At 38.9% G+C, this 15181-nt stretch overlaps 1 protein-coding gene across 6 annotated transcripts in view; it reads left to right on the top strand.

Annotated features, from left to right (window-relative positions):
- LOC107227334 (protein bric-a-brac 2) overlaps positions 1-15181 on the top strand; it is a 34203-nt gene that overhangs the window by 1709 nt on the left and 17313 nt on the right. For 4 of the 6 annotated variants that reach the window (XM_046733629.1, XM_046733627.1, XM_015668450.2 and 1 more), the window contains exons 1-3: positions 10310-10353; positions 10754-10898; positions 11094-11258. In XM_046733629.1, coding sequence (XP_046589585.1) covers positions 10325-10353; positions 10754-10898; positions 11094-11258 — 339 coding nt within the window. In that variant the 5' untranslated portion in view covers positions 10310-10324. Of the gene's footprint in view, positions 1-10309; positions 10354-10753; positions 10899-11093; positions 11259-15181 lie in introns of those variants that run through there. The other 2 variants (XM_046733628.1, XM_046733630.1) reach the window with 1 other exon arrangement.

Raw genomic sequence — 15181 nt, 5'->3', positions numbered from 1 at the left:
TCGACAACGGCGCGAAGCGCCGATGATAATCGCGCGGGAGAAAAGTATAATTCTTCGATTTGGCGATAATTTTGCCGTAAACAAAAAAGAAGGATAAGATGAAAAAAAAAAGAAAGAGAAGAAGAAAAAGACTTCGACAGTGGCCGATTTCCATCGGCCTCTCGCCTCGCTTTTTCGCCCCTCCACGTCTTACTTTTTCTTAGTTTGCCTCTTCTTTTCCATTTACTTCGCTCGCGGAAGAAGTTTCATACTCCTTCTGCCGTATAACTCTCTTCTCACACACACACACACAATGTGATAAAGAGAAATGCCGCAGTCTGTTTCTGCTGTTCCTGCTTGCTGCTTCTGCTGCTGCTGCTGCTGCTGTTGCTGTTGCTAGAAAGCAGGTCTTGACCGAATCTAGGCCATCACCCTACAAACGTACACATTCTACAGAATTTTACCTCTTTTCTCTCTCTCTCTTCTCTCTGTGTCTCTTTGTATGGAATATCTACCACGTCCATGTGTTTTACATATACCATATCTGGTTTACACTCATTTATCATGTTCGTATTTACAGAAAGAAAGGATCAAGATATAGATATATGTATACATGGTAATATTATAGAGATACCTACACTGTGTGCATATATATATATATATATACATATGTAAAGTAGAAGATAATTTGAAGAGAAATACATAAATTAAAGAAAATGTTTCTAACGAGTCAATTGTCGATCAATATTGAAAATAAGAATTCTACAATATGGAAACTGAACTTACAAGAATTGAAGACGCGAATTGGTGTTATAACGTTTCAAAGACGCGGAAAATTCGAATGAAAGATTCCATCGAAATCAAGATAATATACGTACAGATTATACAGGCGAGGGTAATTTAACGAATGAAAATATTTACACGCCTTTCCCAATCGTCGTATGTTAAATTCTGCATTTCATATATAGATTATAAGTAGAATCAAAAAAATCTGCACTCCTTCGCGTGTCTCTCTCTTCCATTCTTTGTCCTCCCTTTTCGCGTTTCTTCTCCTCGCGTTCGCTCTTATCTATTATGATGTATTACACACGTATACATACGTGCCATAATACCATGTACGTGTATTTCCATATGCGGGTAGGTATCGTAGGAAAGGGTGGCAGGACTGGATCCTATCCTCTCTCACTCTCCCCCCCCCCCCCTCCTTCTCTCCGCTCCTCGGCTCTTCCGCTTTTTCTTCAGTCCTCCTCCTTTTTCCTTTTCAGCAACTGCGCGAGCTGCGCGCGGACTTTTTTTTTCCTCTTCTCGTAGCAAGGAAATACTGACAAAGAGATAAAAAAGTAGGATGATGAAGGGGCGGAGGAGAAGGAGGAGGAGGAGGAAGAGGAGGAGGAGGAGAAGGAGGAAATTCACGGTTTGAAGCGCAGGATCTCTTTTATGCTGTTCTTCTCTTCTTATCCACCCGCGTTATAATTCCCCCCCCCCCCCCCCCTCCACCCTCCCCATTTTTTCCCACTTCTTCTTTTTCTTCTTCGCGTTCCTCTTTCTTATATTACACCGTCTGTAATATAAGCTCATCTCGATGCAGGCTCTGCAACAGCCGTAATTATTAGCATTTTTTTAAACACGAAACTTTTCTTTGCCAGTAGTCGAAAAATTAACGATCTTGAAATCAGACGAAAATCTGCTAGTTTCGTGTTTCTGTTTCTTATCGTTTGAATATCTAATAGTTGATATCAATGTACGTATGAATAAGTACAACTTGTAAATAGAGCAAAGACGAAAATCGACGAGATGAGATTATGAATCGAAGAAAGTTTTATTTAAAAAAAGAGTGCGAAAAAACACCAAAGTCGAATATAACGTAATATCTTTTATCATACATATTTATAAATGTCATAAAATAAGGGGGGGGGGGGGGGGGGGATGAAGTTTCTAATTTGAAAAGTCCCGAAAGTGCCCGAATCCGAATTATTTGTTGGCGAAACACTTGAAGTAAAGAAATCAAACTTTGAAAAAACAACAAAGTTTCGAATGGCCGGAAACCTTTACACATCGATGTTTCGAAATGCTAGATTCGGAAAATTCAAGTTACGACAGAGCAAAGTTCCGACAAATAAAGTTTCGACGGAGTGAAATTCCGAAAATTCAAATATACTCGCAGAGCATAGTTTACTCAACGAGTGGGTGGGAAAAATGAAAAAAAACCCGACAATCCGAACGACCAGGATTCCGTACGGAAAAACATGGAAAATCAAAAACAAAGAAGGATCAAAGTCGTGAAATTTCACCAAGCCGGAAATTCACGTAACTAAAAATCTTTCATCGTTAAAAATTTCGATGTTTCCTCAAAGTTTGATCTCTGTACCCAAAGTTTCGCCGCAAAAAAAAATTCGTAACTTGGCGCTTTCGTAACTTTGGAAATTACGAATCTTAACCCTTTCCGACAAAAACGTAGTAAAATTACGAAATGAATTAACGATGATCAAATGCCTAGAAAAACAAATACTAAACGCACCGAAAAATTTCTATAATAATGTCTATTTTTTATTCTCTCTCTCTCTCTTTCTTTCTTCCCGTCTTTCTTTCTTCCTTTCTTTTTATTTGCCGCGAGCATCAAAAGTTTTTATTGTAGCTTGGAAGGGCGGGGCGAGAAAAAGGGGAGCAGGATTGCTTTTTTTTTTATTTTATTTTTATTTTTTACTTTTTGCGCGCGCTCGTTTTTTTTTTTTACGTCATGATCGAACGGTATCACATGGACGCGTTTTACACGTTAGTGGAAGTTTCGTCGTGTGCCGATCACGTCCCTCCTCCCCATCCTTCGCCTCTCTCTCTTTCTCTCTCTCTCTCTCTCTTTTTTATTTCCATCCCCTTTTTCACCCCGTACGTATAATCCTGACTCATTGCACGGCGTCGCTGTGTTCTCCCCATATCCTTGCGCCACACACTCGCATGCACGCGTACTTTGTTCCTTTGAGTTTCTCCCCTTCGTCACACATCCTGCCGTCATCATCATTTTACTCCCGTGCACGCTATTATTTTTCCTCACCCCCCCCCCCCCCCCCCCCCCCCTCTCTCTCTCGCTATCTATCCGTATATCTTTCACCCCCTCTCCTCGCCCCTTTCACACACTCTACTCCGAAACTTCTATGCCATCCATTCCTTTCATTTCCTTTCTCTTCCGCGCAATCGCGAGAATTTACAGAATATGTGTAACGTGCGTGGATGTATTTTTATTATTTTTAAATCGTTGCTATTATCGTTGTTGTACATTGTACAGCATACGTTAAGAATCCCCGAGCAAAGAGTGTAAAAATACGAGTGATTTAGCAGTGTCGCGTTTACTGCATATTTTAGTTGAATAATCACCGTTCAACGATCGAAGATTCATAGATTTTTCATGTGTTAAATATGAAACGTTGGCTGTTGAAAGATTGGTTTCTTCGATATTTTTTTTTTTTTCTTCAGCCGCTCGTGTTTACAATTATATGCATACCCGATTGTATAATAATTATAGAATTGTATTATTTTTTATTTTATTTCTTTTTTTTATTTCGACGGGATCGTGATATCGATACGAAACTTTTCCCCAAACTTCGACGACTCGCTGCATTATGAAATGCTTGCAGAGTGCGCGTTTGTTTTTGGACATTTAAATTTACAATCTTCGCAGACACTATTTCGATCAATTTCAACGTCGTGATTTTGTTTTAAAATTGTTTTTGTATGTTCCTGAAATTGATCAACTCTTGTTTATTTGTTCATCCCTCCCCGCTCAATTAATTCTTCCTTTCGAGGTTTACTCTACTTTTTTAGTTAAACAAGGCTTTGAAGTGAATTTATTCTTGAACATTAAATTTTCGCAACAGTTGCAAGAAAATATAGCAACTGCGATCGTAATGAGAAAGAATAGCAACGGATACTAGACTTTCCGGTAACGGCTAGAAAACTAATTATCATTTTCTACCTAGAACTCTATTTTTCGATTGTGGTAAAAAATGAAAATAGTTAAGGACTCAGCGCTAAACGGAACTAAAAAATTGTCTCACTGTAGGTATATCAAATATATCGACAACAATAGCACGCGTGTGCTTTATAACGTATAATATATACATATACATACATATATATATATATATATATATATATATATTTATTCATTTTCGCATTACGAACGCACGCACGTAAATATTACACGTATATCACTGCAATTTATAGTTCTGTCTTTCTTTCCTCTTCGCATCTTTTTAATTATTCTTTGCCTTTATTTTTTTTTTTTTTTCTTTTGTTTCAACGAATTTCTTCATCTCCGTCCCTTCCTCCCGCATAATTGTACAGATATTTTCTTATCATGAAAATTAATTTCCCTTCTGTTCTACCGAACCAACATTTGGAAAGTGCTTCACGTATTTTTCTAATCTTCTTCTTCTTCTGTTTCTTGTCGATTTCTCCCTACAACTCTCTCTCTCTCTCTCTCTCTCTCTCTCGTTTCACCTACTTAATAATTTACCGACTTATCCGTATGTCTTTATTTATTTATTTATTTGTTTTCTTGCTTATTTATTCATTAGTTTTATTTTTATTAAATTTTTTTTTTTTTTTTTTTCCCCTTCTGATATTTTCCTAGTTTTACTTCATTCCATGCGTATTCGCCACTGTATTACCATTCTATTTTTCTTTGCCCCTTCATACCACTACACTTAGTTTCACCTCTGTCTATTTATTTTTTTTTTTTTTTTATTTATATATTTATTTTTTTTTTTTTGTCCGTCACTGCTTTACTTGTGTTTCTAAGCCTTGTCCAACATCGCCATGGGTATAATAAACAATTTCTCTCTCTCTCTCGCTCTCTCTCTCTTTTTCTTTCTCTTCGATATCCTATACGTATATATATGTGTATATATATATATATATATATATATATATGTATATAATACAATAGATTTGCGGTGTATCCGGCTCTCTCACGGTTCCCTTTCGCTGGCTTCATTCCTCTTATATACATACATACATACATACATACATACATACATACATTACACTTACACAGTGCTAGCACTAGCGCTGCTGCTGAAACATCGTCGTCTCGTACCCCTTACACACACACACAAACACACACACACACACACATACATATGTCTAAAAGTTTCTCCTCGCATTGTCTGAAATAACCATCTGTCTACTCTTTTTCTCCTTTTGCTTCTTTATATTCTTCTTCTTCTTCTTCTTCTTCTTCTTCTTCATCGTCATCATCTTTCTTCTTCCATTCTTTTTTTTCTTAATCTTTCTTCTAACATCTCTTCCGCACATATTCCACATATACATCTATACACACGCCACGAGATTGACTAAGAAATAATTCCCATCCTCGATTCGATCTTTGTTTTTGTCAATTTTTATCCAACAACTTCCTTTTCACTTACCCAATGCCTCTTCTTCTTCTCCGTGTGGATGGAGGAAAAAAAAAAAAAATGACCCTACATTCAATACACTCCACTATTTCACAGTTGTAATTATTATCATTATCGTTTATTGGTTTTTCCCTGTTGTCTCTTTTTGTTTTTTAACGAAAACTTGGTACCTATAGTCGTTACCCGGTTCGTTCGATAATCTGATAAATATATTTCTATAGAATGTGATAATTAACGAAAATGATATATCTAGTAACAACGGAATAACCTCGTATCGTATTTATAACTCTATAATAATACATATATATATATGTATATATATATATACACACACACAGTATGTAGAGAAGATTCTTTTTTTACGGGGTTTCAGGGATATATACAGATTATTTGATCAGGGTTCGTTCTATATGGTGTGGTGTAATGGCATCATTGCGTGGCTGGTTACTATACTTGTATATACAAAAAACAAAATGAAAAAAAATAGTAAAAAATACACACACATATGTGTATTCTTGCGATAATGTGACGTAACTTCGAACTTCGCGAAAAAGATGATTTAAAAAACGTCACACCACGACAATGACCGCGAGTATAAAAGTTATTCTGCGTGTGTGTGTGTGTTTGTGTGTACATATACACAAATGTTTGGGGAGAGAAAATAGGGAAGATATAAGGGTAAGTAATAGTGGGGAGAGAAAGCCTGGGGGGGGGGGGCGGAGGGGGGATTTGCGGGGGTTGATCGATATTAGATAAAACTGATACATGTACAGGAATATGTATATCACACACTCGCATATACGTCTTTGTTTTATTTTGGTTTTTCTTTTTTTTTCTTCCACCCCTGCAAACAGATCCATCTTTCTGTGCAACGTGCACATGCGTACGTTGTGTACGTTGTGTACGTTGTGTACTTTTTTTCTCTCCCTAACTCATGTAAATGTAGTTGGTTTTCGTAACAAAAATGAGCAACCGATGAAACATTTCCTTCCCGTCCAATTTTTACTGACATATGTCACGACGTTTTTTTTTTTTGTTTTATCATTCGTTCTCTTTTTTGCCATTTCGTTGTTATTAGTTATAGTTATATATTGTTGTCGTTTTTCTTTTTCTCGATCTTCTTCTTCTTCTTCTTCTTCTTATTCTTCCTTACCGTAAGGCGAGTTGTAGTAACAGTAAAGAAGCATTCCGAATGCCATTCTCGTCTCCGCCCACATGATCGCGATGTTTCTTATTATGTTATATATGTATACATCCATACTCCGTGAGACAGATACGCGATATATATATATATATATATATATATATATATATATATATATGTAACATATATAAAATAAATATGTATATATGCAGGATACATGTCGTGTAGGATAAGACATGTGTATATTGTTCTCTTTTTCTTATACTACTTGTAAGTGTATAATTTTTGTAGCTGTATAAATTTAACGAACAAAGACGAAGGCGAAAATTAAAAACGGAACATACGTGTATCTATGTATGTATGCATGCCTATGCGAAGAGATTTTCATGTCACTTGAAATAATATTGATTAATCAAAACGAAGAATAATGTGAAGCAAGAAGAGTTTAATTCAAACTGTGAAACAAATATATATATATGTATATAGTATAACGATATACTAAAGATGGAAAGAAAGAATGAAAGAAAGAAAGAAAGAAAGAAAGAAAGAAAGAAAGAAAGAAAGAAAGAAAGGGGGCCGCGAAGAGCACGTATAACGAGATAGGAAAGTGGCGAAACAGGAACGTGAAATCCTTTTCTTTAAAACGCGTTTATTGTAGGTCGGTAAAAATATTTTATATATACCTATACACACGTAAAAAACCTTATATGCATAGCACATACATCGATCCTACTCTTGGAATTATAATCGTCGATTTTCGCAGAGAAGGGATATCGATGTTACGCGTGTAGACGTGATATTCCAATACATGTTATACGCATACGGCCAAGTTTTCTTCCTTAACGTGCGAGCGTACGAAACTTGGCGGGGGGGGGGGGGGGGAGACGAAGAGAGAGAGAGAGAGAGAGAGAGGGGGGGGGGAGAGAAAAAGAAGCGGAGCAAGATAAAGAGGATAGGAGGTATGTGTATATATATGTACGTACCTATGTGCATACATGTATATGTATATATACGTATATATATAAGGTTGCTACGTGCAGCTCGCGGCAACGTCAATAACGTTGGAAAAACGTAAAAAGGGGGACAACGGAGAAGCTATAAGGATGAGGATGAGGAGGAGGGGCACAGGAGGAGGACGAGGGTATAGAGAAAGAAATAGGGCAGGGGATGCATAAGAAAGGAAGGAAAGAGAGAAGAAGGGGAAGAACGGAATAAGGAGAGAGCGAGCGAAGCCGAGGCGAATAACGTTTTCACACAGAGAGAGAGAGAGAGAGAGAGAGAGGGAGGGGGGGAGATAGCGAGAGAAAGGAAACGAGCGAAAGAGAGTGGACGAGGACGCCGGCGGGGGGCGGGGGTGGGGTGGAGGCGGAGGCGGCGAAGGGAAAAAACGGGGTCGGAAGAGAAGGAAGCGTCGAGGCTGCGATGGCGAAAGAGAGGGAGAGAGAGAGAGAGAGAGAGAGGGGGAGAGAGAGAGAGAGAGAGAGAGGAGATACTCGGTGAATGGTTGCATGTACGTGTGTATACGCGTAGAATATGGGAATACACACGTAGAGAACGATGATGGGGGAAGGGAAGAGAAACGTGAATACGGGGTGAGCGAGGCGCAGGGAGATAGAGAACGGACGATGGGAAAGAGAGGGGAGGGGGGGAAAAAGAGCGGTAAAGAAAAAACAAGAAGAAAAGAATAATAACAAAAAAAAAAGATGGGGAAAAATGAAAGAACGTAAAGTGAAGTAAAACCAAGGAAAGGAAAAAAGGAGATGGAGGATCGAGATATAGAGATAGAAAGAGAGAGAGAGAAAGAGAGAGAGAGAAAAGGCGGCAAGAAAAATTGAGATGAATTGAAGAAGGGTGCAGGATAGTCTTGAAAGAGGGATAAGAGAGATGGCACTCTTCTTTCTCCTTTTAGCTACGGAGCGAGGAAGAGGAACGTTCCGATCCTAGGAGGGTGAATAAAACCCCTCTGAAATGGTCGGTTAACTACAAATACATTGTATACCTACCCGTAAAATGGCTGTGTGATACTTGAAAAGGTGATTTTTGAATTATTCGATTGTCCCGTCAGTGAAACCCGTTCGAAATAATTCTAAAATGATTCGATAATTTTTTTTTACATTTTTATCTCAACTCAACGGTAAATATACCAAACGGATTTTGATGAAATTTTTTACACATGGCACCGAGGGAAATTTTTATTTCCGGTTACCGCTCAGTCCTTAACTATTTTCATTTTTTTTCCTAATTCCAACACATTCAAACAGTTTTTTCAACGATACCTTGTTTCACTGAATTTTTCTACTTATAACAGATGAAATTTTTTATCTTGCGATTACACGATATTTATATCAACATATTTTAAGTTCGCAAAAAACGGAGAGAGAGAGAGAGAGAGAGAGAGAAAAATGTACTATATGTTGTACAGAATATACAGACGCTTTGTAGTAAAATATCAAGGGATTCGTTCAAGTTCCGTCATACGTAAACACGCTTCAAGATTGAAACTATTCGCAAAATATTTCATTCAACAAATCGCCAAAGTAAGGTGCAGGTATTAAAAAAAAAAGACAAAGAAAGAATACGATGAAAATAAAACCGACGTACCCGCGTAACGAGAATCATCAATTCCGTCAGTCGATTTTCCGCTTCGCGTGTGCCGAGGAATAGCGATAAAAATAATAATAATAACAACAACAATAATACCAATAATAACGATAACTCGATAAACCGGCAAGTTATATATCCAACCGCGTTCTATAACGTTTCATTTCGTTATCGCTGATTATCAGGGGTTGGAGGGGGGGGGGGGAATCTTGAACGGCGCGTAGAGTGGGTAACCCAATTTTAAGATATCGCGTATACGCGGGCACGAAGAGAGATAATTGTTATACGTGTGTTTTTCACGTGTGTAAAAATCGTGCGTCGGAGAGGATCAGGAGAGGGTGGGTTTTGTCGTAGAAAAAAAAAAATAACAAAAATTTAAAAAAAAAACTATCGCTGCGGGGTGACAAAGACCGGAAGTAAAGGGATGCGCGTGAAATATTCGCGCGGAGTGAATCTCGTCGGGGGGTTTTTTTTTTTTTTTTTCGATATGAAATACGTATTGAAAAAGCGCCAAGTACTGGAAATTACGGACAAATAACAACGAAGAGGAAGTTAGCCGGCTCGGAGAAGAGAGAGAGAGAGAGAGAGAGAGAGAGGAGGGAGGAGGTTGGTTTTCCGTTATCGTCGCCACGTTCTAAGCAGCTGATAAAACTCTCCCGTTTACCTTCCTTGCGCCTACCTACCTATCCGATATGCCTCCGCTAGCCTGGCAGAGCCTCGCGATCTTTATACTTGCTTACAATTGCCACGCTCGGCTTGCAGCCGCTAGATTGAAGATAACGAAAATAGCCCTTCCCTTCCTCTTCTAACCCCCTCCGTATAAAGAGTTACATAGATAGGAAGATAAACCAGAGTGCAGAGAACAGGTGAAGTAACCGTATATATAAACCAGAGTTCTCTCTAGACCAACGCCCATCTATTTCCTTTTTTACAATTCGTAAACCACCTTCGTCGTCGTCGCTCTCCGAACGATAATATACAATTTTCGCGTTATCGTTTATTCACGATTTTACTTCTTCGTTATCAACCTCTCGATACGCTGTTTTCGTCCTTTTTTTTTATCTTAAATTTTTCTCTTCACCCAATACGCGAATATTATTCTTAGTATCATCACTTTCATTGCTAATTCTTACTGATATTATTATTATTATCATTGTTATTGTTATTGTTACACTGTACAAAAATCTACATGGAACGAAATTGGGGAACGCACTACAGGTATATACATAAGATGTATGTGATATAATTTGTCTGTGATTGTGTCTGCTTGATAATTATAATGCATTATGTGTATACATACATATAAATATATGTATATAAGTACATATATTTGCGTTAGCGGAAAATTCGGGAACCATTTTTCGCAGCGTGACGATCGGTAGAAGGATTTTTTTGTTTTTGTTTGTTTTTTTTCTATACATAATATCAAAAAGCGCAGCTTGCGAAAAACGGCGAAAAGAAAGTCACGATCCGAACCCTGCAAATATTTATTCCTGTTCGTTTGTTTGTACTTTCTTACTTTTCGCACGTAATTCTCCTCGTTTTTTTTTTTTTTTTTTTTTTTCGTTTCGTTTTCTGTTGCTTCCTTTCGTTTATTCATTCATATTTATTGTTGCAGTGGAGGGATGGCGGGGCAGCACTACTGCCTTCGCTGGAACAATTACCAGTCGAATATGACTTCCGTATTTCATCAGTTACTGCAGACCGAAGCTTTCGTCGACGTTACTTTGGCCTGCAACGAGGCATCGCTCAAGGCCCACAAGGTTTGCCACCGAATAATGAAAAAAATATGGAGAGAACGATAAGCGGAGTTCTTTTTTTTTTACATCTTTTCTAAAATTTTTTATCCATTTTTTGTTCACCGCAATACATCTCGTATGCGTATTACATTATTAGGCGTAACGATTTTTGATGGTTCGTTTTCAGTTTTGATTTTTTTTGTTTTGATTTTTTTACAGGTCGTCTTGTCAGCGTGCAGTTCGTACTTTCAAAAACTACTTCTGTCAAACCCGTGCAAACATCCGACAATCATCATGCCCCAGGATGTTTGTTTCACCGATCTGAAATTCATCATCGAATTCGTATACAGAGGTGAAATTGACGTGTCGCAGGCTGAGCTTCAGGTGAGTTGATTATAATTACCGATTCTACGATTAGATACGACGCTTTGTTAGGTATACGTTCATACGTGGAACGAGAATATCGTTGGAAATGAAAAGAGAAACAAAATGCCGCGAGAGAAAAAAGACTCGTATATAATTATATATGTTCATTGTACATATTTATATATATAGGTGTGTGTAACGCGTGTTACACGGCAAAATATGCTTTATCAAACGGGTTTTTCCTCACAATACTTGTAAAGTGTAATTAAAACTTTCCCTACCGAGGGAAAAATCTCTCATGTACGTACCGTAGACGATGATTTGTTTGTTACGCGAAGATACGATTGTGCCTGATACTAATTATCGTGAAAATCATGCGAGAACAATTCTTGGTCTCCAGTTGTGTTGCGGTTTTATTATAATTGGATCAAACACAACCGCAGCTTATTTTTACGAAAGGAAAACGACAAAGGAACTTTGAAAGAGAGACGCAACATGTGTGTTGGAAAAAATATTTCTTTTAAAATTGTTCATTCCATTTCAATCGAATTATTGAAACTGTTATATTTCACAGTAATCACGAATTACGAAAGTGTCTGTTATGTACCTATCTATCATACCGCGTACGGCATGATATATACTTACGAAATTCGTTTCGATTGACACTCTCCGATTTTTATCTGTCCGATATATACCTTACACCTGTTTACGCAACGATAAAAATCGTGTATCAAAAATTCTTAGCGACGATATTTGTTTCTTATTCGATCATCATTCCGTGTTGTTTCTGTAATTATCATGAATCCGGATTTAATATCCGTTCTTGATACTGCAGGAAACTGTCTTATTTATATTTACCACCGAGTTTGTTGCCTGAATAAAGCTACGGTTTATTACCGTCTACAGGTCCCTGCAATTTTTCATTTATTTTATGTTTATCTTCTAAATGTGAACCACCGAACGTCGCTAACTTACCGACTGTTTTACGGAAAACGTGATGATTTCTCACGTTGGTAACGCATCTTACCGACGCGACAAACGGTTTGAGTCTGCAAATTTACCGCGAACCAAAATCATCCATGAAAAATTCGCACGAACCTTTTTTTTTCCTTTTCGTTGTTATTTGAAACTCCGTCAACTGGTCTCGCGTAATTTTAGCATTCGTGAAACCGAAATGAACGGGAACTAGATGACGCGTTTCTGCTTGTTTTATTTTCTCACGCAGTTGATGTAATAGTGGTTTAAAAATTTGCCCCGATTGGATTTTTTTTTACCTTTGCTTTCCTCGAAATGGACACTGAAAGAATTTGTAACGATGGTGGCAATGACTGACTATCATACAGTCCTCCTGAGGTATTCGATAAAAGACTGCAGGGGAAGGGCTTCGAACCAGTGCCTCTCGTCAAGTTGCGCATTGTTCTCCAATTTAGTTAATTTGCGCATTCGATGGCGACTGCCCAGCTCAGTCCAGACGAGAACAGGGATTCTCAATTTACGTACACGCAAAATGTCAACATTTCTTCCCCGCCTTCCTCCATGTCAATGATTTTTTTTTACTTTGGTATTATGGAAACGAGAGAAGCATTCAATCCGAGAAGAGTACAGTCGTAATCGCGCTTTTACCCCTTTATCGGTATCGATATCATTCACGCTTTTTTCTAACGAGCCGATTTCACAATGCTGATCATTTTATTCTTACAGCCGTAGGATATAAAATTAAAACGCGCGTTGCAGAAGAGACAGATTTTTATATTGAAAAATTGTCGGATTGTAATTTTGAGTGTGACAATATAACCGTTCGACAATCCTGTCGAACTCCCGGAACTGATTATATTATCAATATTGTGTTCATCAATTGGAAATAATTGGTCATATTCTTTTACAATCCTCTGTGAAAATTATAAATGTTCCATAACTTTTTTTTTTTTCCTTCGAACGATTCTTCGACACACTTTCAAATCGCGTTGCTTCAATTCTCCAACGGCTTTCAGTACGTCGTGAATTTTTACGACACGTGGAAGAGAAAGAGGAGAAGCTTGGTAGATGTTACAGGAGGTGGAAGGAGGAATCGTGCACGCGTTCGCAGACTGTACACCACGCGACGACGCCAAAGTACATCGACCTTGGAATGAAAAGCGCCTTTCCACGCAGACGGATTGTCAGTCTATCTCCCTCATTCCCCTCTTTCTTGTATCCAAAATTGGAGAGGTAGAGCTCTCAGTTCGCACTGTTCTCTGCTCAACATCCCGCCGCAAATCATTCCCTTATCTACTATCTTCAATCTCGTTATCGACATATTGCTGAACGAATCTGACAATTATCCTGTATTATTATTCTTTTTGTTATTAGTATTTTTTTTCCCAATTTTTTATCTTTAGGCGTGTTGCAATAATAGTTTTTTTTTTCTCGAACACACAAATTACACGATACTTTATAACTGCTTTATTTATTTTTATTGATTTATATATTATAATTATCCAAGATCAATATTATACGTACTGTTATAATATACAAATTTGATAACACTTTCAACAATTGTAACAACAAATTCAAACGCGCGAGTACATAATTCAATGTATTGAAAAGATGTAATCGAGTTACGGGTACAATAATGTTTATCAACGCCCCGGGCTTTCGGTTAGCTTGTTTTCGGTCCGAAACAAAATGCGAGTTCGATTCTATGCGAATTATGCGACAATGACTCCCAATCTCTCATGTCGGCTGTATCGCCAGTCACCGAAAACAATTTAGCCGGAAGCCCAATACATTAATGAATATTAATTGATGTAGCAGTGTAATCTATAACAAAAGCGATGAAAAAAAAAAAAGAAAGACTTCATCTGTACATGACATAGGTTTTCTCAAGCGTGCGAAGCTCGAGTGCAATTTTTTTTAAAATTCAACACCGACTGTATGCTCTCTGCAACTTTCCCTCGCGATATGTATGCGTGGCTGGGACGTGGACACACACATTCACACGGGCATAGAGTGCGTGTACATCCGACTCCCGACTGCTGCTGGAGCCGCAGAATCCCTTTGTCCGCGCAAACTCTGCCTTGCCTGCCTGCCTACCAGCCGCCGGCGTCTACCGGTCCTCGTTTCTCTCTCTCTCTCTCTCTCTCTCTCTCTCTCTCTCTCTCTCTCTCTCTTTCTCTCTTTCTCTCTGAACCGCGCGACGCCCGCTATCCCCGGGGTCAGCGTCGCCGTTAATTTCACCTCCTCGTCTCTCTTCCGCCCAGCCAGTGGCAAACGTCCGCATCCTCTTCTTCCCCTATCAACCCCTCTTTTCTCTTTTCTGTCTCCTTTGGTTTATGCCGGTTTTGTCCCACTCTCTTCACTTCCCCTCCGTCGCCATTCCTGTCCGCGAATTCTATCCTGTCGTCCGTCCATCCGTCGACTCGCCAACGACGTTTGTCCCTCCTCCTATCAACCAGACTGAGAGTGGAGAAGTCTGCATTACGCAAAACGCGCACCCGTTTCATGTGCAGCTACGGTATAATCGTCTTTTCTATGGGTTCGGAGTGAAGTTAGCCGCCTTTTAACCTACTACTCTACCGGTAACTCATTACCTACCGAAGTTGGTAAGTGGCCAACTTCACTACGAAACTGTTTACGAAATTGCAAACCAGGGAACAGACGCGTAACCTGCATTCACGCATGCGAATATATCCGTTCTCACGCATATATGTACGTAAATAATTAATGCACGATTCGGTTACTCGACCCGTGCAAACGCACGTAGGTAGAGTGTCGAATTTCGTCGCCCTACTGGTTTCGTTCACCTCCCGCGATACGGCGGTATCGAAATTTTGTTCGGGTGCCTTTTCGAACCGTCGCGCCGCCGTTCCGCCACCGATGATACTGTACAACGCGACGGACGCGTCGAGAGGGGAGGAAACGACGTCGACGAGGACGATGAGCGTTTCAGGGGAAGAGGACCG

The sequence above is a fragment of the Neodiprion lecontei genome, chromosome 3 (genome assembly GCF_021901455.1).
Source record: "Neodiprion lecontei isolate iyNeoLeco1 chromosome 3, iyNeoLeco1.1, whole genome shotgun sequence".
In the NCBI taxonomy this organism is placed as follows: domain Eukaryota; kingdom Metazoa; phylum Arthropoda; class Insecta; order Hymenoptera; family Diprionidae; genus Neodiprion; species Neodiprion lecontei.
Note: the sequence above shows the minus strand (reverse complement) of the source record. Positions and strands in the feature narration are given on the sequence as shown.